At 47.7% G+C, this 21219-nt stretch overlaps 1 protein-coding gene across 5 annotated transcripts in view; it reads left to right on the forward strand.

The window, feature by feature from the left end:
• Positions 1-21219, forward strand: part of Rgs12 (regulator of G protein signaling 12) — a 101055-nt gene that overhangs the window by 27222 nt on the left and 52614 nt on the right. For all 5 annotated transcript variants that reach the window (XM_057772281.1, XM_057772282.1, XM_057772283.1 and 2 more), the window contains exon 3: positions 10043-10159. In XM_057772281.1, the coding sequence (XP_057628264.1) occupies positions 10043-10159 (117 nt within the window). The remainder of the gene's footprint in view (positions 1-10042; positions 10160-21219) is intronic.

A 21219-nucleotide genomic window follows, 5' to 3' on the forward strand; every position in this document is an offset into this window, starting at 1 on the left:
GAATCCACAGTCTCTCATCCCCAATGAGAATAAAAGCAATGCATCTTTTAAGTTCCATTTTACAAACACATTTTTTGATTTCCATTTTAAAGTTAAGGTATTCCTAAAGTATGTAGGCTGGTTTATTTCAGCAGTCCCGCTTCATTCCAGTCTCTTAGCGGCTGTCCTTTGCTTATCAGCAGTCAAAAAATTCAAAAATCAATCAACAGCAACATACTGGATCCAGACTCGCTGTGTATTTCCCATTTTACATAGCTTTTTCTCTTATGTTGCTTTTACTCTCTCTTTAAAGACTTGATTATTTTGAAACTATTTCTTTTCTTTCTTAAGCCTATGCCATTGTTAAACACACTGGAACCTGTCTAGAGTTGGTTTTTTTTGCCCCCTATCTGGCCCTCTTTTAATGCTATCTCTAGTCTTTCCTGACCATGTGAGCAAACTTTAAACTGCTAAGCTACATGAGAGCCAAGCCTCAGGCTCTCGGCCTGGTGGCAGATGTCTTTGACCAGGAACTGTATTTAACCCGCAACCCTGGAATGCCAGTGTCCTGCACTGTGGCAGGGTTTTTGTTTTGTTTTGTTTGTTTGTTTAACTTAGTTTTTTCTATTTATATTGGAAAGACTGTTTAAATGATCTGCTATAAGGCAGAGTTTTTCTTTTTTCTTTTTTTTTTTTTTAATTTTCGAGACAGGGTTTCTCCGTAGCTTTTGGTTCCTGTCCTGGAACTAGCTCTTGTAGACCAGGCTGGCCTCGAACTCACAGAGATCCGCCTGCCTCTGCCTCCCGAAAGGCTTGCGCCACCACCCCCTGGCCAAGGCACAGTTTTCAAATACATATCTGTATTTTTTCCAGCTTTCTCAGGCCCTGTGTGTTCGAGCCTAGCCTCACGATGGGTACCAAAACGTAGTTTGTTTTTTTACTCTTTACTCTTTGGGGCCTGCCATCCAGCTCCCAAATAAATACATGGAGTCTTATTCTTATTTATGAAAGCCCAGCCTTGCCTTGGCTTGTTTCTAGCCAGCTTTTCTTAAATTATCTTGTCTCTCTTTTGCCTCTGGGCTTTTATCTTTCTCTATTTCTGTGTACCTTTCTTTTCTTCTTACCTGTGGCTTGCTGTGTGTCTGGGTGGCTGGCCCCTGGAGCCCTCCTCGCCTCCTTTAGCTCTTTGATCACCCCTTCTCAGATTTCTCCTCCTAAATATTTATTTGCTCTGCCTGCCAGCCCCACCTATCCTTTCTCCTGCCCAGCTCTTGGTCATTCAGATCTTTATCAGACCAATCAGGTGTTTTAGACAGGCAAAGTAACCCAGCTTCACAGAGTTAAAAGAAATGCAACATAAAAGAATGCAACACATCTTTGCATCATTAAACAAATGTTCCATAGCATAAACAAATGTAATACATCTTCAACTAATATTCCACCACAGACATGCTCTAATATGTATGGATCTATTCCTTGGTAATTTGTTATTCTGTTGTCAGTTTATTGTAGGTTTATGATGTCCCTGTGTCTCTAGGGCAAGACCCTCTACGCATGCCTGTTTTTGCTTTGTGAGTACCCGAACAACAGTTTATCATGACTTCAGGATGTCTCTGTTTCTATAGGGCAAGTCCCTTACCTTATGTTAATTTTGCTTAGGCCTCGCTTTGATGTAGTTACACTCAGTTAAAAGATTCCCCAAAATACTATTGGTGTTTTCATGTCAATTACATTTTCATGTGTAGATTAATTTAGAAGAGTTGATGAGTTTAAGTTACCAAGTTTTCCTACCATGAAAATAATCTCTCCATGTTTTGAGTGTCTCTGTTTTCTTTCTTTCATTTTTGTCTTTTTGAGATAGGATTTCTCAGTGTAGCCTTGACTTTCCTGAAACTCACTCTGCAGACCAGGCTGGCCTCAAACTCACAGAGATAACCTGCCTCTGCCTCAAAAGTGCTGGTACTAAAAGCTTGTGCCACCACTGCCCAGCTCTATTTTCTTCATTAAAATTGAAGAAAAAAAAAACAGGCATCCCACACCCAGATAACGTGATTGTCTTAGTTAAGCCTTCTCTTTCTGTGACAAAGACACTGTGACCAAAAAGCAAGTTGGGAAGGGAAAGGTTTGTTTAGCTTACACTTCAGCATTGCTGTTCATCACTGAAGGAAGCCAGGGCAGGATCCGAGAGACAGGAGCTGATGCAGAGACCATGGAAGGGGTACTGCTTACTGGCTTGCTTCCCATGGCTGCTCTGCCCACCCAGGACCAGCAGCCCAGGCGTGGCACCACCTAAATGATCTGGGCCCTCTACCATTGATGGATAAACGAGAAAATGCTTTATAGCTGGATCTCAAGGAGGCATTTTCTCAGCTGAGGCTCCTTCCTCTGATGACTCCAGCTTGTGTCAAGTTCACACACAAAACTACCCAGTAGAGTGATAGTTTTTTGCTTGTTCAGGCTTTTAAAATCTTTTATTAAAATTTTTTTGATGGTGTTTGGGATTGTTCTAAACATGTTCTTTAAATTGAAGAGAATGTATTGAGAGGAACTTTGCATTGCTTAGCTCAAAAGCACGCGAAGGGAAAACTGAGTTCTGTTGTTGGGGAGGTGACTGTGGTGGACATGGAGCATAGTGTTATAGATAACATGAGGGTGAAAGAGAAACTCTGGTCTGATATTTCCTAAGTTTTTGACATTTTGTAATAAAATTTCCCACATTAGCTTCCTTTAGTCTCAGTGTCAGCCTATTATGTTACCCTCCGGGAGCACGTGATTTTCGAAGTGGATCCCTCCAAGGTTCTGAGCAGTGTCTGTGTGCACTGGTGTCTTGGTGAACTCATGGCATTGATTTCATGTAAGCGTTATGATATTAAGAAATTCATCACCAGGCAGTGGTGGTGGCGCACACCTTTAATTGCAGCACCTGGGAGTCAGAGGCAGGGGGGGGGTCTCTGAGTTCGAGACCAGCCAAAAAAAAGGAAGTAGTTCATCCCAACCCTGTTTGAAAAACACAACCAGTGTCTTAATTTAGGCTAGTGTTGATGCCTTTGAGGAGTCTAGGGGGTTGTAGGAGGCCCATGCAGTTTAACCAAAGCTCAGGTGTGCAATGGATTTTGTTTCTATTAGGCCCTAGCCCTTCAGAATGAGGTTAGCAAGGGCTTTGGATCCTGCCCCCAGGTTCCTATCTTCAGTGAGCAACCACAGTGTAGAAATGTAACCCAAATAAACCCCTTCCTCCCCCAGTTTGCTTTGCCCATGGTGTTTTACAGCAATAGAAACCCTGACCAAGACAGACTGTAACCTGAAACAGTGAGCTAAGAGAAACCCCCTTCTTCCCCTGAGTTGCCTTTGTTAGGGTATTTTATCACAGTGACCAGGAAAGAAACTAAGGCAGAAATTGATTCCGAGAGTGGGGTAGTTGCTGTGATAAGCCTTGCCATGACCATGTGGCTTTTAAGCCTTTAGAAATGTTTTGTGGGAGGATGTGGAAGAAGTTTATAACTTTGGGCTTAAAAAGCCACTGGATGCCATGTGAAGGATTTAATGGGCTGCTCTGATAGGAACTTGAAGACAAGAGTGCCGAGAGGAGCATGGGCAGTGGAGATCCGGCTCTTTAGGCTTCAGAGGGAACAGAGCTCTAACAGGAACTGGGATGGGACAAATCTTGATTTTTTTTCTTTTTTCTTTCTTTTTTTTTTTTTTTTTTTTTTGCCAAGAATTTGACTGCATCTTTTCTGTCTTGTGAAAACGTGAGTAGGATTAAATTTGAAGGTTGATGGGCTAATCTTTGTTTGGCAGAGGAGAGCCAAGGCAAGATGGCATTCAGGCTGGTGCTGAGGAAGCAGCCGTCAGTGGTAGAGAGATCAGCACCAATGTAGAGAAGCCTGCCATGTTAGACTGGGACAAAAGGAAGGATATCCCAGGGTAGGACCTCACCCGTGGAAGGCCTTATCCTGTAGAGAAACAAATTCATTTAAAGGAATGAAACTTAACCTGAAAAGGTTCCCTGCTCCTAAGAACACCTTCCCAGGAGAGCTTGTCCTCAAGGTCTGCGTGCAGTGTGGTCCCAGGAGAGCTTGTCCTCAAGGTCTGCGTGCAGTGTGGTCCCAGGAGAGCTTGTCCTCAAGGTCTGCGTGCAGTGTGGTCCCAGGAGAGCTTGTCCTCAAGGTCTGCGTGCAGTGTGGTCCCAGGAGAGCTTGTCCTCAAGGTCTGCGTGCAGTGTGGTCCCAGGAGCCTGGTTACACCTTGAGTGGCAGCAGAACTTAGCAGCATTGTAAGCTTTGTATACTTGGTATTGGTTTTAAAGACAAAGATGCAAGGATCATGAAGAGCAGCTGAGGCCAGGTACCCTGTGGCAGGTGGTAGTCCCTGTGAACAGCCGTTGTGTGGAGCTGTGAAGGTGAAACGTCAGGTTCAGTGGAGGCCCTAGGATGTCAGAGCTGCCCAGAGCATAGGACATCTGCCAGCGAGAGCCGCAGGTGTCAGACGGAGCCAGCTTGAGCTTTAGAGAGAAGCTGGAGGTGCTGCAGCTGGCAGGACTCGGGGTCAGGGATACCCCAGCCTTTTAGAGCTAGTTGTTTATGCTCTAAGTTCCAGATGCTGGACAGGAAGGTGTGGGGTTTGGTATTTCACCTGACAGATTTTAGTTTTATTTTGGTGTGACTGTTTTATTCCCTGGTTCTTCCCTTTGAGAATAAAACATATTTATTCTTGCTAGTGTGTGTTCAAAGTATATAGCTTGCTTTTATTTTAGAGGCACTCACAGTTAGATGGGATTTTAAAGTGTTGGAATTTTTAAAGACTGTGGAGACCTCTTTTTAAAAATGATTTATTCTTATTTTATGTGCACTGGCCTTTTGCCTGTAAGAATGTCTGTGCGAGGGTGTCAGATCCCCTGGAACTGGAGTTACAGACAGTTGTGAGCTGTCATTTGAGTGCTGGGAACTGAACCTAGGTCCTCTGGAAGAGCAGCCAGTTCTCTTGACCACGGATCCATCTTCTCCAGTCTGACTGTGGTGACTTAAAGTTGTGCTGTGCTTTATATTCTGAAAGAAGCATGAGACTTTGGGGACAGGAGGTGGAAGAATATGGCTTAGAGAGATGTGTTTGTGCGTCCAGTTGACCAGGAGCGGGTATTTAAGACAGTATGTGTGTATATGTGTGTGATGATGTGCACACGTTAACCACAGCATGTGTGTGGAGGTCTGAAGACATTGGCCAGGGAGCTGGTTCTCTTCACCCACCATGTGGGTTCTAGGGATCAAGCTGAGGCTGTCGGGCTTGGTAGCAGGTACTTTTACCCACTGAGCCATCCTGCTGCCTTGTTTTTTTCTCCCAGCTGTTTTGGCAATTACCTTCCTGAGTGTCTTTAATAAGGCTTTTTGGGGCTGGAGAGATGGCTCAGTGGTTAAGAGCATTGCCTGCTCTTCCAAAGGTCCTGAGTTCAATTCCCAGCAACCACATGGTGGCTCACAACCATCTGTAAAGAGGTCTGGCGCCCTCTTCTGGCCTTCAGGCATACAGACAGAATATTGTATACATAATAAATAAATAAATATTTAAAAAAAAAAAAAAGGCTTTTTGTTTCATTAGAGTCATTCCTAGCTGTTTTATGTAATTTTGTTGCTATTATTAATGGGACCATCATAAATTATAAATGCCACCTCTGGGGACAGATGAAAATGCAGTTGGTTCCTGGCCTTTTCTTCAGCTCTCTGCGTTTGGGAAGATCCTTTTCTTCCTTTGTTAATATGAATCCTCCAATGGGTGTTCTAGTTGAGCTTTTCTTTTTGAGTGTTCTGCATCCATTGAATTGTGTGGGCTTCCCCCTCTTCATTAGATTTTCAAATGTTAGACCACATCTGCATTCCCAAGATAACCCAGCTCAGCACAATGAGCTTTTCATACGCTAGTGGATTTGGTTTGCTAATAGTTTTGTAGGGTTTTTAAATCTCTGTTATGAGACTCTTCTGTAATTTTTCCCTTTTCTCATTGTTTTTGGTTTTGGTAGCAATATTTTTCTTATAAAATAAATGATATTGTATCAAGTTAATAGTGTTTTTCTCCCTCTCTTCCTTCTCTTTTTCCTCCCTTTTTCACATATTAATCTCCACCCCCCATTTTAGAGCTAAGAATTAAACCCAAGGCCTTGTGTATGCTCAGCAAGGGCTCCACAGCTCAGGTACATCCCAGCTCTGGATTCTTTTATTAGACATCAGCAAACAACCAGGCTATACCAGTGGCACCGGCTTGTCCGATCAGCACTCTTACTTAAATGTTTCCACTTCCGTACTGGAGGTCAATAGTTGGATTTCTTTCCCAGCTTGCTTTGAGATTCTTCCGTTAGCATATGAGTGAATCAGAAGGAATCTACAGACGTGGTCCATCCATGTAATGGGAGGAGAGGTGAGTCCCGGGCTCCTGGAAGGCACCAGGTCTCCCTTTCTCTCTTTGCCTTGTTTTGTTTTCAAGGCTGTGTAGTTTGTTTCCTTGGTTCCTTCTCTCCCTTCTTGGTGTGGCAGTTCATACTTTATTTTCCCTTTAAAGTTCTTGGCCTTGCCTGACAGATACTTGCTAACTGATGCAGTTTGCCCTCGTGCTTAAACGTGCTTTCCTGTGTGGTTGTCTATTCCTTTCTTGAGTAGAAGACCTGGACTTCCCCACTTCTCAGACGTGACTCACGGTGGTCAGGAGTAGTTTCTCAAGCAGTGTACGCGTGAAGTGCACTGTAAGGCTGAAGGGGGCCTCATTTGGCAGAGTGTTTCAGAGCCCCAGAATTCAGGTCGAGCAATGACAATATGGCATGGACATAGAGCGATCACTAGGGTTCTTGGCCAGTCAGCCTAGCCAACTTGGTGAGGTTCCAGGCCCGTGACGGGCCCTGTTTGTCTTAGTTATGGTTTCCTATTGCTGTGATAAGACACTGTGGTCTAAAGCAATTTGAGGAGGAAAGAGTTTATTCCAGATTATAACACTTAAGTCATACTCTGTCAGGGAAGGAAGTCAGGCAGGAACCTGGAGGTAGGAACTGAAGCAGAGACCATGGAGGGGTGCTGCTTACTGGCTTCTTTCTCATGGCTCGCTTAACTTCTGCCTCATAGCATCCAGGACCAGCAGTCTAAGGGTGGAACTTCCCTCTGTGATCTGAGCCTACCCAAGTCAGTCAAGAAGATGCACAACAGGCTTTTCTACGGGTCAGTCTGAGGGGCATTTTCTCAGCGGAGATTCCTCTTCCAGAGTGACTCCGCTTGTGTCAAGTTGACATAAAACTAGCCAACAAGCCTGAGACGTGACACCTGAATTTGCCCTCTGACCTCTGCATGCATGCGCATACATGTGCTTGTGTGCACCTACGGACACAACACAGCACAGCTGTCATTGTTCAGTTTGTGTGTGACACTCTGAAGCTGTTTTGATCTTGGCTTTTGGATTCTTCGTGTTTAACTTTGCTGTAACACACCAGTTCTAACTGTACCCCCAGCCCTGAGACCTTCTGTGCCCTGAGGAGTGGGGTCTGCACTATCTTCTTGTTCCTCAGCCATGTGCTGGCAAGCTTTGTCTCTGGGGATGTTAAGTAAACCAGAGGACAGGGATGTCACAGTAATAACACTCTTCATCCCTAGAGACCATTGCTTCCCCTTCGTCCCTCAGAGTCCCAGCTCTGTGGTCCCTCCTTGAGCTGCTCAGTGTGAACAGCTCTCCTCTGCCTCCAGGACACCCTAGGGCCTCCTTGCCTGTCCTGTCCCCCAGCACCAAATCAGCTGCTTGACATAATGAGTTTTCTCTACTAAGATACCTCATGGGAACCCTGATTTATATGCCAGGAGGAGCAAACCTGTCAGTTCCAAATCTTGTCAGAATCCCGTGTCGCATCTGGAAGAACCTTCTGATGATGGATCTGGTCTCTGTTTAGAGCCAAACTCTCATTCAGCATCTGCTTGGTAAGATTGTGTGAACACTTGATTTTTCCCAGGTACTGTGGAAGGGCAGAGTTAGGCACTACCAGAACAGACTAAGTCCCTGCCTGACTGGAGCCTGCAGTCTAGGATTGAGGCTTCTGGGTTAAGAATTTTAAATTTTAACAACATGGGCAGCGGGGGGGGGGGTGTATAGAAATTACATTATCCCAAAATGCAAAATTTGGACTTATTGAAGGAATCAATCAAAAACACAGGAAAGTGGTTCTGAGATGGAGACAATGCTCAAACAGATCTGACAGAACCTGGGTCTAGCACAAATGGGATTCAACATCAGAAAGGAAAAAAAAAAAAACAACCTGATTTAAGGTGGACAAAGGACTTGGGATGACTCCTTCCCAAAGAAGATATTCAGATGCTGAAAGCATGTGAGAAATGCTCAACCCCATTGTCACCAGGCAGGTGACAATGACTCCAGTGCAGTGCAGCACACTCGGCCCAGTGGGGTGACCACTGCCAAAAACTGAAAACTGGACAGTGCCAGGTCCTGGATAGGACTTGTGAAATTTGAACTGTGTGCATTGCTGGTGCGAATCCACGGTAGAATAGCCACTATGGACAGTGTGGCAAGTCCTTAAAATTCCTTTAAGTAGAATCACCTTATGACTGAACAATTCCACTTCTGGTATAGCCACAAGAATTGTAAGCAGAGACTAGAATAGATGTTTGTACACCAGAGTTTATATTTATAGCTGCATTATTTCAGCAGCTAAGATATGGAGGCAGCCTAAGTGCCCTTGAATAGATGACTGGAAAAAGAAAATTTAGCTACTTTATGCAGTGGAATTCAGCCTTGAAAAGGAAAGAAATCCTGACACGTGCTGCAGTATGGATGAGCCTTGAGGACATTATGACCAATGAGACAAGCTAGTCACTAAAAGATGAGGATGTAGTGATTCTGCTTATACAAGGCCCAAAGTGGCCATTATCAGGCAGAATAGGCAGACGTGGGGAGAGTTTCTGTGTGGGAAGGTGAGAAGGTGCTGGCTGTGGATGGAGGTGATGACTGCCAACACTGGGGTGCTCAGCACTACTGAGTCATGGCCTGAATGCTCATGTCTGAAGACTGCCCTCCGGGTGTCCTCTCTGGGGAGTCTGAGTGCTGTAGAGCCAGCCCCATGGATAGTGAGTGTATTGCGGGGGCTTATGGACCATTGTGAGGGGTTACTACAGGACTGGGACATCTTTAGACAGCTGCATCACTGAAAAGCCCATTCCAGCATGAGTGAGGACCCGTGAAAGCTGCATCTCGGGAACTCCTCACTTAACAGCTCACTGCTCCCACAACCTGGGGTATCTGAGATTTTGTGAGTCCTTTTAACTTACTGAACTGTCCGAGCCAGATGACCTGTCTGCTTGCTTGCAAAACTCTTTTGCTCTCTACCCCTCCCATTTACTAAGATGTGTGTGTGTATGCGTGTGTGTGCCAGTGGAGGCCAGAAGAGGGTGTCATATCCCCTGGAACCAGACTTATAGGTGTTTGTGATCCACCTTTTGTGGGTGATAGGATCCAGACTCAAGTCCTCTGACTTCGCAATCATGTACATTTTGTTAGCTTCCTAAGTCTTTTTCAAACCCCCTCCGCCTTCCGGGAGGGGATGTTGAATTGGGAAGAAATAACAGCAAACACTGTCATTTCCTGGAGGAAGAAACACAAGCCTCTTGTTGGAATGATCTTCAGACACTGGTTAGGGTGTTCTTAGCTGCTTAAAGTGATCATCAGAAGACACGAGCCCAGGTGTGAAGAGGACAGCCTTCACACTGGCTTACAACTTTTGCTGTGTAGCTATCAGTATCATTCCGCCCCGAGACTGCTGTCTGTGTGTGGTTTGGGAAAGCAGGGCGGGCCTTATCATCCAGGGTACACAGTTGGTAAGTAGCAGCAGATAGCTAGAGATCCTGGGAGGACTCTTGCAATTTTACATATGTTGTGTAAATATTTTAATTAAAATGTACCAAACAGTGACTTCAACTGAACCTCCCACGGTGCTGCTGGGCTTGGCTTTTCCCTGAGTGGAGCACAGAGGACAGAACTGATCATCTCTTCCAACAATGCTTACCTAACACATCGTTTCCTTTATGTTTAGGGCTCAAAAGTAGGGCGGGGAGTTACGCTGGCTCAGACTTCACAGCGCACCTCAGCTCGAAGATCCTTTGGAAGGTCTAGGAGGTTCAGCATCACGCGCTCCCTTGATGATCTTGAGGTAGGTGGATTGGACTTGCTGACCACTGTGGGCCTTGGCCAGTCTTTCCCCTCTGTTCACCTCCAGTGCTCTGGCCCTCCCCTCTGGGAGCCTGCTGGATTCTTCCCCCTCAGTAGGAGCTTCTAGAGCATGTGCTAGACTGTCCCTATCCCTCAAAGTACCTGAGTCACCTGGACCCCCACACTGGGGAGCCCTGGTCAGACAGGAGTGTGTTTAATCCTGTGGGACAGTCGAGGTAAGGCCCATTTCTGTTCCTTACTATAGACCCGATCAGCCAGATCAAAGGCCATTTTAAGAATCGGTTTTATTCTTCTGGGAAGTTTTAGGCTTCCAGGAACTAGAGGGAAGGAAAGTACAGATCCTGATGGTAGTGCACCAGTCGTCACCACGTGAGGGCTGAGGACTTGTCACGGCCAGTGGGCACTGTGGGTGCACTGCTGTTAATGACAGCACAACAGCGCTGACAGGCGGGGTCTCTGCTGTGTGGGGCACGTGTGCCATGCCATGCCATACTAGCCCACACAGCACATACAGAGCAGTGACAACTCCCAAGGGCCTCTGTGCTCTTCCTGTCCCCTTTCTGAGCCATTTGCACCCACAGATCATGCTGCTGGGTTTCCTGGTTTATGAATTCTGACGGGCACAGTTGCCTGCCATACTTTGTTCTGCCACTTTCCAAACGCAGGCCATTTGCTCTCAGGATTTATTTTATGGCTTTCTGTGGCATGCTCTATAACCCTGTGGCGGTTAGACTCCTCTGTCTGATGGAAATGCGGGGGAAGATGAAGCATCTGCTCTAAGGAAGCTGTGAGTGTTCCCTACACATCTCCTGCACACGTGTGGTGGTGCTAGGATGGCTCTGTAAGTGGAAGAGCTGAGTGACAGGTGTCCGTGTACGTCCCTAGTGACGTGAAGACCAGCTACAGGCCTGTTCCATGGCCTAGAAAAGTCAGTTCCTGGTGTTAGATGGGAGGCTGTGTGGCAAGGTCTGGCTGAGCCTGGGGACCCATGAGAAGGTATATTATGGCTCACCTGCCTCCAGGCGGGGGTTCCTGCCAGGGGTGCTTGTGTCTCCACTTGTGTGAGAAGGAGGCCTCAGTGGTCTGAACCCTGAGCATGTATATAGCTTCATTGTGGATGTCTGAGAAACTGTTGTAGAAGTTTGGGCTACTGCTTTGCTTCTCTTCATGTTTAGGAATGGGCTGGTTCTACCTGCTGGCCAGCAGTGAGAAGTGAGCATGGGCTGGTGTTCCAAACCCCTCCCTGCTGTCTTCAGAGTATCACAACAAGAGGGTTGTCAATATGGCCACTGGCCTTGAACTCACAATTCTGTGTGGCTTCCTAAGGGATAGGATTGCAGACCTGTGTCAGCGTGTCTTGCTGACCTGGCCTCTTTACAGATAGGAAACCCAATTGTAGACCAGTTATTAAATGCTTTTTGGGCCACATGACAGTGAAGCTGTGGCTTTTCATCATATGGGTAGCCTCTTATTTAAACTTTCAGAATTTCTCCTAAAGATTTCAAAGTGCAGAAGCTACAAATAGCCCTGACCACTTGGGGACTGGGACCTGTCCGTCTGCTCTGCATGGCTGCTGTGGCAGGTGTGCTAGGAATGTCCTCCTAGTCTCTGCACCCATGGGCTCCACCACCCTGGGGTGCAGCAGACCCTGGCGACCAGGGCTGCCGTAGAGTACAGCAGAGTGCTGGGATGCTGTCCCGATGGCTAGCTAGTGAGCAGCTCTGCTCGCTGGAGGCCACATGTCAAGAGGCTCTCTGTGGTCTGCAGGCATGCCTCACTGGATGATGTACAGTGCTACCTCTGTTGTCTTGTGCCTCTCGATCCCAGCACTCTATGGCTACTGCTGGATGTCAGCCCTGTCCTTCTAAGGACTCAGATAGTGGTCTAGGGATGGTCTGTGGTGGATGAAGTCATGTGGGACAAGGTATCCATGCTCTTGTTCTCTCCTGCCATTCTGAGGCCTCCCTACCTCCCCATCCATCCTTTTAGCTGAGGTCTTCCCGCCGCATCCCCTGTCCTCCTCACAAGCCTTTACATAGTCTTACCTAGGCTTATGCTCCTCACACACAAATGTGGCCAGGCGACCCTGTCACAGTCTCATCTTTCTGGGCATCTGTTTTTGATCCACTTCATCCTGAGGTGACCTATTTGCTTCTCTATGTCTTCCGCATTCACTGGTTAGAGCACTTACCTGTGTGGCCATAGGTGTGGATACCCTGGATGTGAGTGACGTGGAGCCTGCAGCCTGCTCCTCCCTGCCTGGGCGTATCCTGATTGTGCTGGACTTGTCCCGGGAAAGAACCAGTCCCACACTCATGGATGGTTTGGTGCCTAGAAACTGACCATTGTCCCATGTAGAAACTTTGTGACCATCTGGCCCAGCAGCACCAGGAGCTGCTTTTTGGCAGCAGGAAGCAGCAGTAGGAACACAATATGTGAAGAAGGCTCTGAGCCATGTTCCCAAGGGATAGGCAGTCAGCATCTAGAGCCCAGACAAGCTTCCGGGCTGACTTCTCTGTGGTTGGTGAGAGGTCTGTGGTCAAGACTTGTCTCTCCCTAGGATGGGACGTCCAACTTCTAATCCCTCTGCTGGTTGGCAGCCCTGAGTGCAGCTTTCTCTCTTACTCTCTGGGTTCCAGTGCTGGACCAAGACCCGTGGACTTGCTGCTGCTTGGTGGTATCATGAGCCTTGCAGTGTTGTGATGATCCAGGGGCTCAGGTTCTCTCTGACTGTCCTGTGGCAGGGTGGGAGCATTGTTGTTGGGTGGAACAGCTGCACATGTTCCCAGCATGGTGTCTCACAGTATTGTGACTATTTGAGTGTCTTTTCAAGCTGCTGCGACCAATATCCTGGCAAAGGAATGTAATGGAGAAAGGATTTGTTTTGGGTCACAACTCAAGGTTATGGGTCATCATAGCAGAAATATCAAGGTGGTCTTTGTCCTTGACGCAGCTGGTCACATGGAATCTGCAGTCATGAAGCAGGGAGTGACCAGTGTGTGCGTGCTAGTGCTCAACTGGCTGTCTCAGTTTGTATAGTCCAGGATCCTCTGCAGGGAACGGCCTCACCCATGGCCAAGATGGGGTTCCCCAGCTGGGAAGCGGTAGAGCATGCCTTTAATCCTAGCAGATGCAGAGGTAGACTGATCTCTGAGTTAGAGGCCAGTCTGGTCTACAGAGTGAGTTCCAGGACAGCTAGGGCTGCACAGAGAAACCCAGCCTCAGAGGAAAAAAAAAAAAAAAAAGACGTGGTTCCTCACGTCATTGAACACAATCAAAATACTCCTCCACAGATAGTCCAGAGGTCTGTCTCCCGGGTGATTAGTTGAACACTAGAGCAAAATCTGAGGACTTCCTACTGATGACACTTGCTTTGGTGTCATAAGAACCTTCTTAACTGTCTCCTGATAGCTTCCAGCCAGATGACGCCAGGAACACCTTGATCTGCTCTCTGTGAGGGACTTGTACTGGAATTGAGAATTCTGTCTCCCACCTGAGTCTCTAGAGGGCTCTACCTACCTGTCCTCCAGCTGTAGGGATGGGATGGTGCTGGACTTATATCCTACCTGTTCCACTGTTTGCTTTGCTTGTGCTCAGTCCCTCAAACACATTAGTCCCCTTCCTCTCTTGGTGGGATTTGCTATTTAGTGCTTTCTTGCCACACCCTCTTGCACAGCTGAGCACGGGCTGGACCATAGGCTTCTTCTGAGAAGAAGAGTGACAAATGGCGCACGGCCTGTTCTTGCCTCCGTGCAGGCAGACTAGAAACACCAGCACCTATCCACTCGGTGAGCTGCGCCCTGCTGACTCGTCCAGCTCAGAGAAGAAATCCCCTTGGACGTTAGAGAGTGTTTTGAAGTGACTACTAACTTAATGTTCTTTTAGTTCCTTTTTCTTTTTCTGGTGTGTGGGTGTGAAAGAGATGGATGTACATGTTCACTTGAGTGTGTGCACACGCATGCAGGTGGAGGTCAGAGGTTGGCATCAGGTGTCTTTCTTGATCTGCCTCCATTTTATATTTGAGGCAAATTCTTTAACTGAATCTGTAGCTCATTGATCCCGCTAGGCTGGCTGGCCAGTGAACCTCAGGATCTGCTTGTCTCTGCCTCCCAAACCCTGGGGTTGAAGAAGTGTAGCTATGCTCCAGCCTTCATGGAGGTGCTGGTGATCTGAGCTCAGGTCCTCAGGCTGGTGTGACAGGCCTGTGGAGATGGGGTGCCTCCCCAGCCCAGCAGTGTGCAAACAGGGCAGTGGTATGTCATCTCAGGTTGGACAAGAGTCTTAGAACAGGATCACAGGAAGCAGGAGCTGTGCAGTAATTAAGGTTAAAGCAGTTAATCCAACAATAGATAAGAGAGTACTTACTTTCAGCTGTTTTTAATGAGGCCACTATAACCTTGGGACCAAAAACTCCGAGAAGAAAGTTTGGGAGATTGGCTAATACTAGATGTAAAAATCCTAAACAAGATATTAGCCAAGGTATTAGCAATCTGAGTGCAGTAATTTTTATTTTAGGGACACATTGGTTGGTATTTAAAAATTATAACCCCCTCACCGTGTATGTGTGCGTAAGTTACTACATTAACAAAGTAAAGTAAAAAAAATTTACATATTTCTCAACAGGCCGGAAAGGCATTTGGTAAAATTCACTACCCATGTATAGTGAAACAGAAGTTACCAATGTAAAAGTGGAAAGGAGCACCTGGGTCCCACAGTCCTCAGAGTGGCCTGGTGTGCATTGTATAAGCTTTCCCTTTGAGACAGGGACAAGACACAAGTGACTGTCTTTCCATTTACGGTTGTACTGGCAGTGTAATTGATGCACACAGGAGATAAAAATAATATAAATGTGAAATGCTTGCAAAAAGGAAATAAAAATGTTACTATTATCAAGTGATTAAAAATTATTAAAGAAAATCTCAAGTGATGTCTCAGTTATTCAGAACAATGAGTAGGATTTAGCAAGGTTGCTGGACACATGGATCCTGTACAACAGTCAATTATGAACACAGCTAGAAGATGAGCTGTAGATTCAATGCAGTGTATTCTTTTTCAAGTTTGTTAACATGTAACTGTGCATATTTATCATGTGATAAAGTGCTTGCTTAGCACTTGCCTAGCACATTCAACACAGATGCCCTGCGTGCTATCTCAGCACGCACACGCGCGTGCACACACACACACACAAATCCAATTTAAGACCTGCTTCTGCCTCTGTTTTTCTTTTTGTGTATGTTTGGGTGTTTCTGTGTGCACTTGTGTGAGGAGTCTGGAGGACCTCAGGTGCCATTCCTCTTTTTGTGATAGGATCTCTCTAACCACCAGCTTCAGGCTGCAGGGATCTGCTTTCTTTGACTCCTAGTACAGGGCCATAACATGTCACCATAACATAACATGTCACCATAACATAACATGTCACCATAACATAACATGTCACCATAACATAACATGTCACCATAACTGGCCTTAATATATATATGGGTTCTAGGGATGGAATTCAATTTCTTGTGCTTTTCAAGGCAAGCACTTGACTGGCTAAACCGTATCCACAGCCTGGTGGTCCTTTGAACTGTTTGTTGGTTGGTTGGTTGGTTGGCTGGTTGGTTGGTTGGTTGGTTTGCTCAGCTCCAGTCTTGTCATGCTTGGCTTGCAGGTCAACTCCTGAGTTGGGTGGCAGTTTGAGCAGTGAAAAGTGGAATGACGAGGCTGAGGGTGGGCTACCTGGAAAACATCAGGTCCCCTTACTGGATGCCCTGACTGACTTTTGCCGTTTATGGAGCCAAGAGATGAGGATACAGATGATTATGCAATGCTCTTCCCAAGGGTGCTTGGGGACAGCAGCCATGTCTAATAATTTATCAATGTATAGATTTTCTGCTTTTCCAAAACCCTGCAGAGTCTAGGAAGCACAGTGAGAAAGACCCAGCAAACTGCACAGAAAGGGAAGAGCTCTGGGGAAGTCTAGGTTAAAGCAACTGCACCACTGGTGGTGTTTAGCATGGCATGCAGCCAGGAAGGAAAGCTGCACTGGCTGAGGCCTGTACACTGTGACCCTCCTGTGGGGAGCAAGTTTGGTCCTGAAGATTGACCAGTGACTGTGGAGGGGGGTGGGGGGTTGACTGCTTTGTGCTGGCCCAGGTAATAGGAAGTTGTAGGACCAGTCCTGGGAGATGCAGGAAGTGCAGTCCTGGGAGATGCAGGAAGTACAGTCCTGGGAAGTACAGGAAGTACAGTCCTGGGAGGTGCAGGAAGTTCAATCCTGGGAGGTGCAGAAAGTACAGTCCTGGGAGGTGCAGGAAGTTCAATCCTGGGAGATGCAGGAAGTGCAGTCCTGGGAGGTGCAGGAAGTGCAGTCCTGGGAGATGCAGGAAGTGCAGTCCTGGGAGGTGCAGGAAGTACAGTCCTGGGAGATGCAGGAAGTGCAGTCCTGGGAGGTGCAGGAAGTACAGTCCTGGGAGATGCAGGAAGTGCAGTCCTGGGAGATGCAGGAAGTGCAGTCCTGGGAGGTGCAGGAAGTGCAGTCCTGGGAGGTACAGGAAGTGCAGTCCTGGGAGGTGCAGGAAGTGCAGTCCTGGGAGGTACAGGAAGTGCAGTCCTGGGAAGAAAGCTGCGCTGAGGCCCCACTGGAGTCTGAACTCAGGGAAGGCATAGCCAGGGAGCAGCTGGGATAGAGGCTGTACCCCAAGAGAAGCTTGCACCCCATAAAACTGTGTGTGTCTGGGTATCTTCAACTCTCCTTGACTGCATCACCCATGAGTTGAAATGTGATGATCTCTGGTACTGAAGAGGTGGACAGTATCACCTGCCATTGAAAACCATAGTTCTTTTCACTGGGGAAGTAAGATGTAGCAGGCTTTCTTTTGGGTCACCAACCAGTTCCCAAATAAAGACATGGAGACTTAATATTAGTTATGAATGCTCGACCTTAGCTTATACTTGTCCCACTAGCTCTTATAATATAATTTAACCTATTTCTCTTCATTATGTTTTGCCTCAGGGGGTTTTATCTTTCATTCTATAAGCCCCACTCTGGCTGGCTGGCTGCCAGACAGGGTCCTTGGCATCTCCCTCTCGTTCTCTTATTCTCTTCTCTCTCTCCTACTTATTCTCTATGCCCACCAGCCCTGCCTGTCCCTCTACTGCCTAGCTATTGGCCATTCAGCTTTTTGTTAGACCAATCAGGTGCCTTAAGCAAGCAAGGCAAAACAACAACATCTTTTCATAATTAAACAAATACATCATAACTATAACAAAACAAATATAACACATCTTTACATAGTTAAAGTGATATTCCATTGCAAACAGCAAATTTAGTCTTGTAGCTGTTGTGGGGCCACTGTGAGAGTATGGGAAAAGCCTTGACATCCTCCGAGGCCTGCTCTGATCACATGGGGGGTGACACTAGTGCCCAAAGCAGTCACCATGCCTTGAGGTCTCCTGACTGTCTGCTTGTCCTGAGTGCACCCCATGATCCCATGCTAAACTTTTGGTACTGGGTCCTCTAGTAGATACCCAGGAGGCATGGGTGTCCTTATTCCATGTGGAGATGGCAAAGTTCCTATAGGATAGCATTTCTTCCTTAAAAAGTTAGAACCTGGGGCAAAAGGCCAGGAGTATTGTGTCCAAGACCATGAGTGTGTGAGGAAGCAGCCAGGACATTGCCCTGGCAAGCAAGCCCTGATTGCGTATTAGTCAGCTGTTCTTTCAGGAGACTGCAGGTGCTGGACGGTAGGATTTCCTATCCTAGCCTTAGCAACCCTGGCTAAGACAGTCTCCCTTACAGAGCGTAACTGAAGGGTTAGTTACAGGGATGCGGTTCCCCCAACAGGCTACACCTAGAAAGACTTTACTCAGCAGGGATGGAGGCTTCCCCACTGTTCATAGATGGAGCTCCCTCCCCTCATCTTGGCTTCATCAGCTTATGTACTCTAGCCCCTCTCCAGGCCAAGTGCATTTAAGTAGAGTTCCATACACAAGGTGGTAGGGAGAGACAGGACACTCAGGTGGGGGGCTTGAGACCCTTCCCACCCATCCATGAGACTATGTTAACAGTCAATTAAGTCCAGCTGAGACAGCCCTTTTGCAGGGGAGGGCCCAGCTGAACTGCCCTTGATATTGCTTGACTCTTGCTTGATTGACTCTGAGGATATTCACTTACAATAGGTAGTGATGTGTCCAGAAGAGATCTTGAGCCCAGGGAACTGCTGTCCACATGTGGCATGGTGATAAAAATGAGACAATAAGCCAGGCTCTCTGGGTGAAGAGTGGGGCATGGCTATTTTGAGGAGGGATCTTATACTGAGCCTTCCATACAGGGAGGGAACTAGCCACAAGGAACTCAGGTCACAGGCAGTGTGTCTGAAGGGCAGGAAGGGCTGGGATGCAAGCTTGAATCTTATTCTTGGTGTGACAAAGCTTTGGATAAGTTTGTAGCAGGGAGTTGAGGGAGAGCAACTACCCTTGGGCTTGGTATGGAGGGTCCAGGCTCCTGCCTGTGCCTCAGTTAGGCTCTAGCTGTGAGAGCAGATTGCAGTCACTCTCTGCAAGGTTAGTGGGGCTGTGTTTAGAAGGCCTTTGGGCAACAAGTGGCGGCTAGATAGGGCCTGGAGACAAGCCTGGAGAGCAGCGCAAGAGGGAAGGACCCGGAGTCTGGACCGCAACTGGAGTCCGGGTGGCACTGCCCCACCGGGGCTCTCAGAATGCAGTCTGGAGGAAGCGGTCGTGTTTCTGTGTGACAGGAGGAGTTGCAGCAATAGAACCTGAGGGCGGGGCGAATAGAAGGTAAATTGTGAGGTTCTGGGAGCTGGAGCTGGTGCTCTGGGCCTGGTGCCTAGTTAATGGCCACTGCCACATCACCCAGGCCTGTATCTCAGCTGTTTTTGTATCATATGGCCATTGAGTAGTTCAGGCAGGGTTGGGATGGCTTGCAAAGCTGAGTGTCCCATGGGCCCTTCACAGAGAAGCCTGTTGTGTTCTCTGAGCTTCCTACAGGGCTACAACAAGATAAAACCCTGTCTGCCTCCTGTGACTCTGGATTGTTCTATAGCCTGTTAAATAATTGAATGAATGAGTGAGTGAATGAATTTGTATTGTGGTGTGTGTGTGTGTGTGTGTCCGCACGCTTGTGCAGTAGCATGAGTTGTGTGGGTCCCAGGGATTGATCTCATCAAGCTCAGTGGCATGTACCTTTATCCAGTGAGTCGTCTTACTGGCCCTTGTTTTCTGAGACAAGGTTTCACTGTGTAGCCTGACTGGCCCTAAACTTGTAGCACCTCCTTTGCCTCTGCCTTTGGAGCTATAGGACTATAGGTGTTTACCATCAGTCTTGCCTCCACATTGATCTTCCTTTGGCTCCCACCTTACCCTATGCGTGGGCCAGGCCTGCCTGTCCTGTGTGCCCTCATCTCTGTCCTGGCTAAAGCCAGTGTTCTAGTCTCTACTCCTTGACCTTCCAACACCCAAGGGATCTGTTGGTGGCCCTGCAGAGCACTGTGCTGGGATGAGCTGATTTGACCTCTTTTACCTAAGCTGGAGTTGGTATAGAGTTGCCTGTTGCTGTGTGACGCCAGTACTGTTTTGCTGGTACTGGCGATGGCAGATTCTGGGCAGCAGGGGGCGCCCAAGCCAACGTTTTGCTTCCATTAAAAGTAGCCCTGTGCTCCAGATGTTGGAGAGCCATGGTAGTGGGAGGAGGCTTTATGTGGGTGCTTTGATACTGTCTGAAGACCCAGCCCACTCTTCTTGCTTGTCATACTCACAATCCCAGCAGAGCATACAGAAACCCCACGTGAGAGCCAGGTCAGGACACAAGGGAAAGTGCCTTCTTGACATTTGGCAGGTTTGGTGGCTTCCACTGCAGCCTCCCTGAACTGAGATGCTGGCGGCTGCAGAGTGTGTAATCGCCTCTAGGATGACTTTACAGATAGCTCAAAATAAAGTCTTTTTTCTTATTTCTTAAATCTACCCTTCCCTGTTTCCAATAATTTGGATTAGTTTGGTCTTTCATACTCCTATCTTCTCTTCCTTTATGTGGGGGATTACCGTGACTCTTTACTCATTCAGACACACAATAGGGATCTCTTTGCCCAGAGTATTTCCCCATTCAGATGCTGCTCATGGGGCTGTTCCATTTCTGTACACTGTTTATCTCTGGGAACACAGCAGCCAGTAGAAGCTGATGAGGTTCAGGCCATGGAGAGCGTCAGGCCAGAGGGAGGTGGGCCTGCTCTGGCAAAGTTGGCAAGAGCAAGAGGCACTGAGGGTCACGAGGCCATGCTCTGCTGTGACGGTGCTGGCAGGTGGAGAGCTCTCAGCCTGGCTAGCCTCTCCAGCTGTCTGGTTGGCAATGCTCGGATGAAGAATGGGAGGCTAGGGAGCCCTTTGTTTGCACTAGAACTTTTTGGGGCACACCTCCCATGAGCTCTCACTTCCACTTGGCCTTGGTCTTCTGCCCTCTTATACTGCTGTCATTCTGCTCTTGTCCCTGTGGTTCTGGCCAGCGCCTCATCCACATCCCTGTGTACTCCAGTTTCCTTATTCCAAGTGCTGGCTCTGGGGTGAAGGTGGGGATGAGGCCCCTCCTGGGATCCTGTGGGCACTTAGTACGTACCTCTTGTCTCACCAAGTAGCAATAGTCTGGGTACTCTAGGTTGAATACTCCACCTGACACCACGGCTTACTGATCTGCCTGTGGTGGCTTTCACTCTTCTCTGGGCTCCAGGGTGCTGGTGTGTGGGGTGGCTTAGCGTGAGCTGCTGGATAGTGGCTCACGCAGCGCTGATGCCCAGTGCTTTCTGCTCACATCTCATTCTCTGGTCCTGGCTTCGTGTTCCTGAAGTGGCCATAGGCTCAACTCTGTGAGAGCTGCGCTGGGGCTGGTGGGCCCAGACTTGAAAACTATCCCCCAGCACTGGGAATGGGCAGAAGGCAGGAAGGCATGTGAGGCCCTGGCTACTGCCACTGTTATCTTTCACCCTTGGGCCCTGATCTGGTAGGCAGCTCAGAGAATGTGTGGGTCAGGAAACAGCAGGACGGCACAGA

The sequence above is a fragment of the Chionomys nivalis genome, chromosome 6 (assembly GCF_950005125.1).
Source record: "Chionomys nivalis chromosome 6, mChiNiv1.1, whole genome shotgun sequence".
NCBI lineage: Eukaryota > Metazoa > Chordata > Mammalia > Rodentia > Cricetidae > Chionomys > Chionomys nivalis.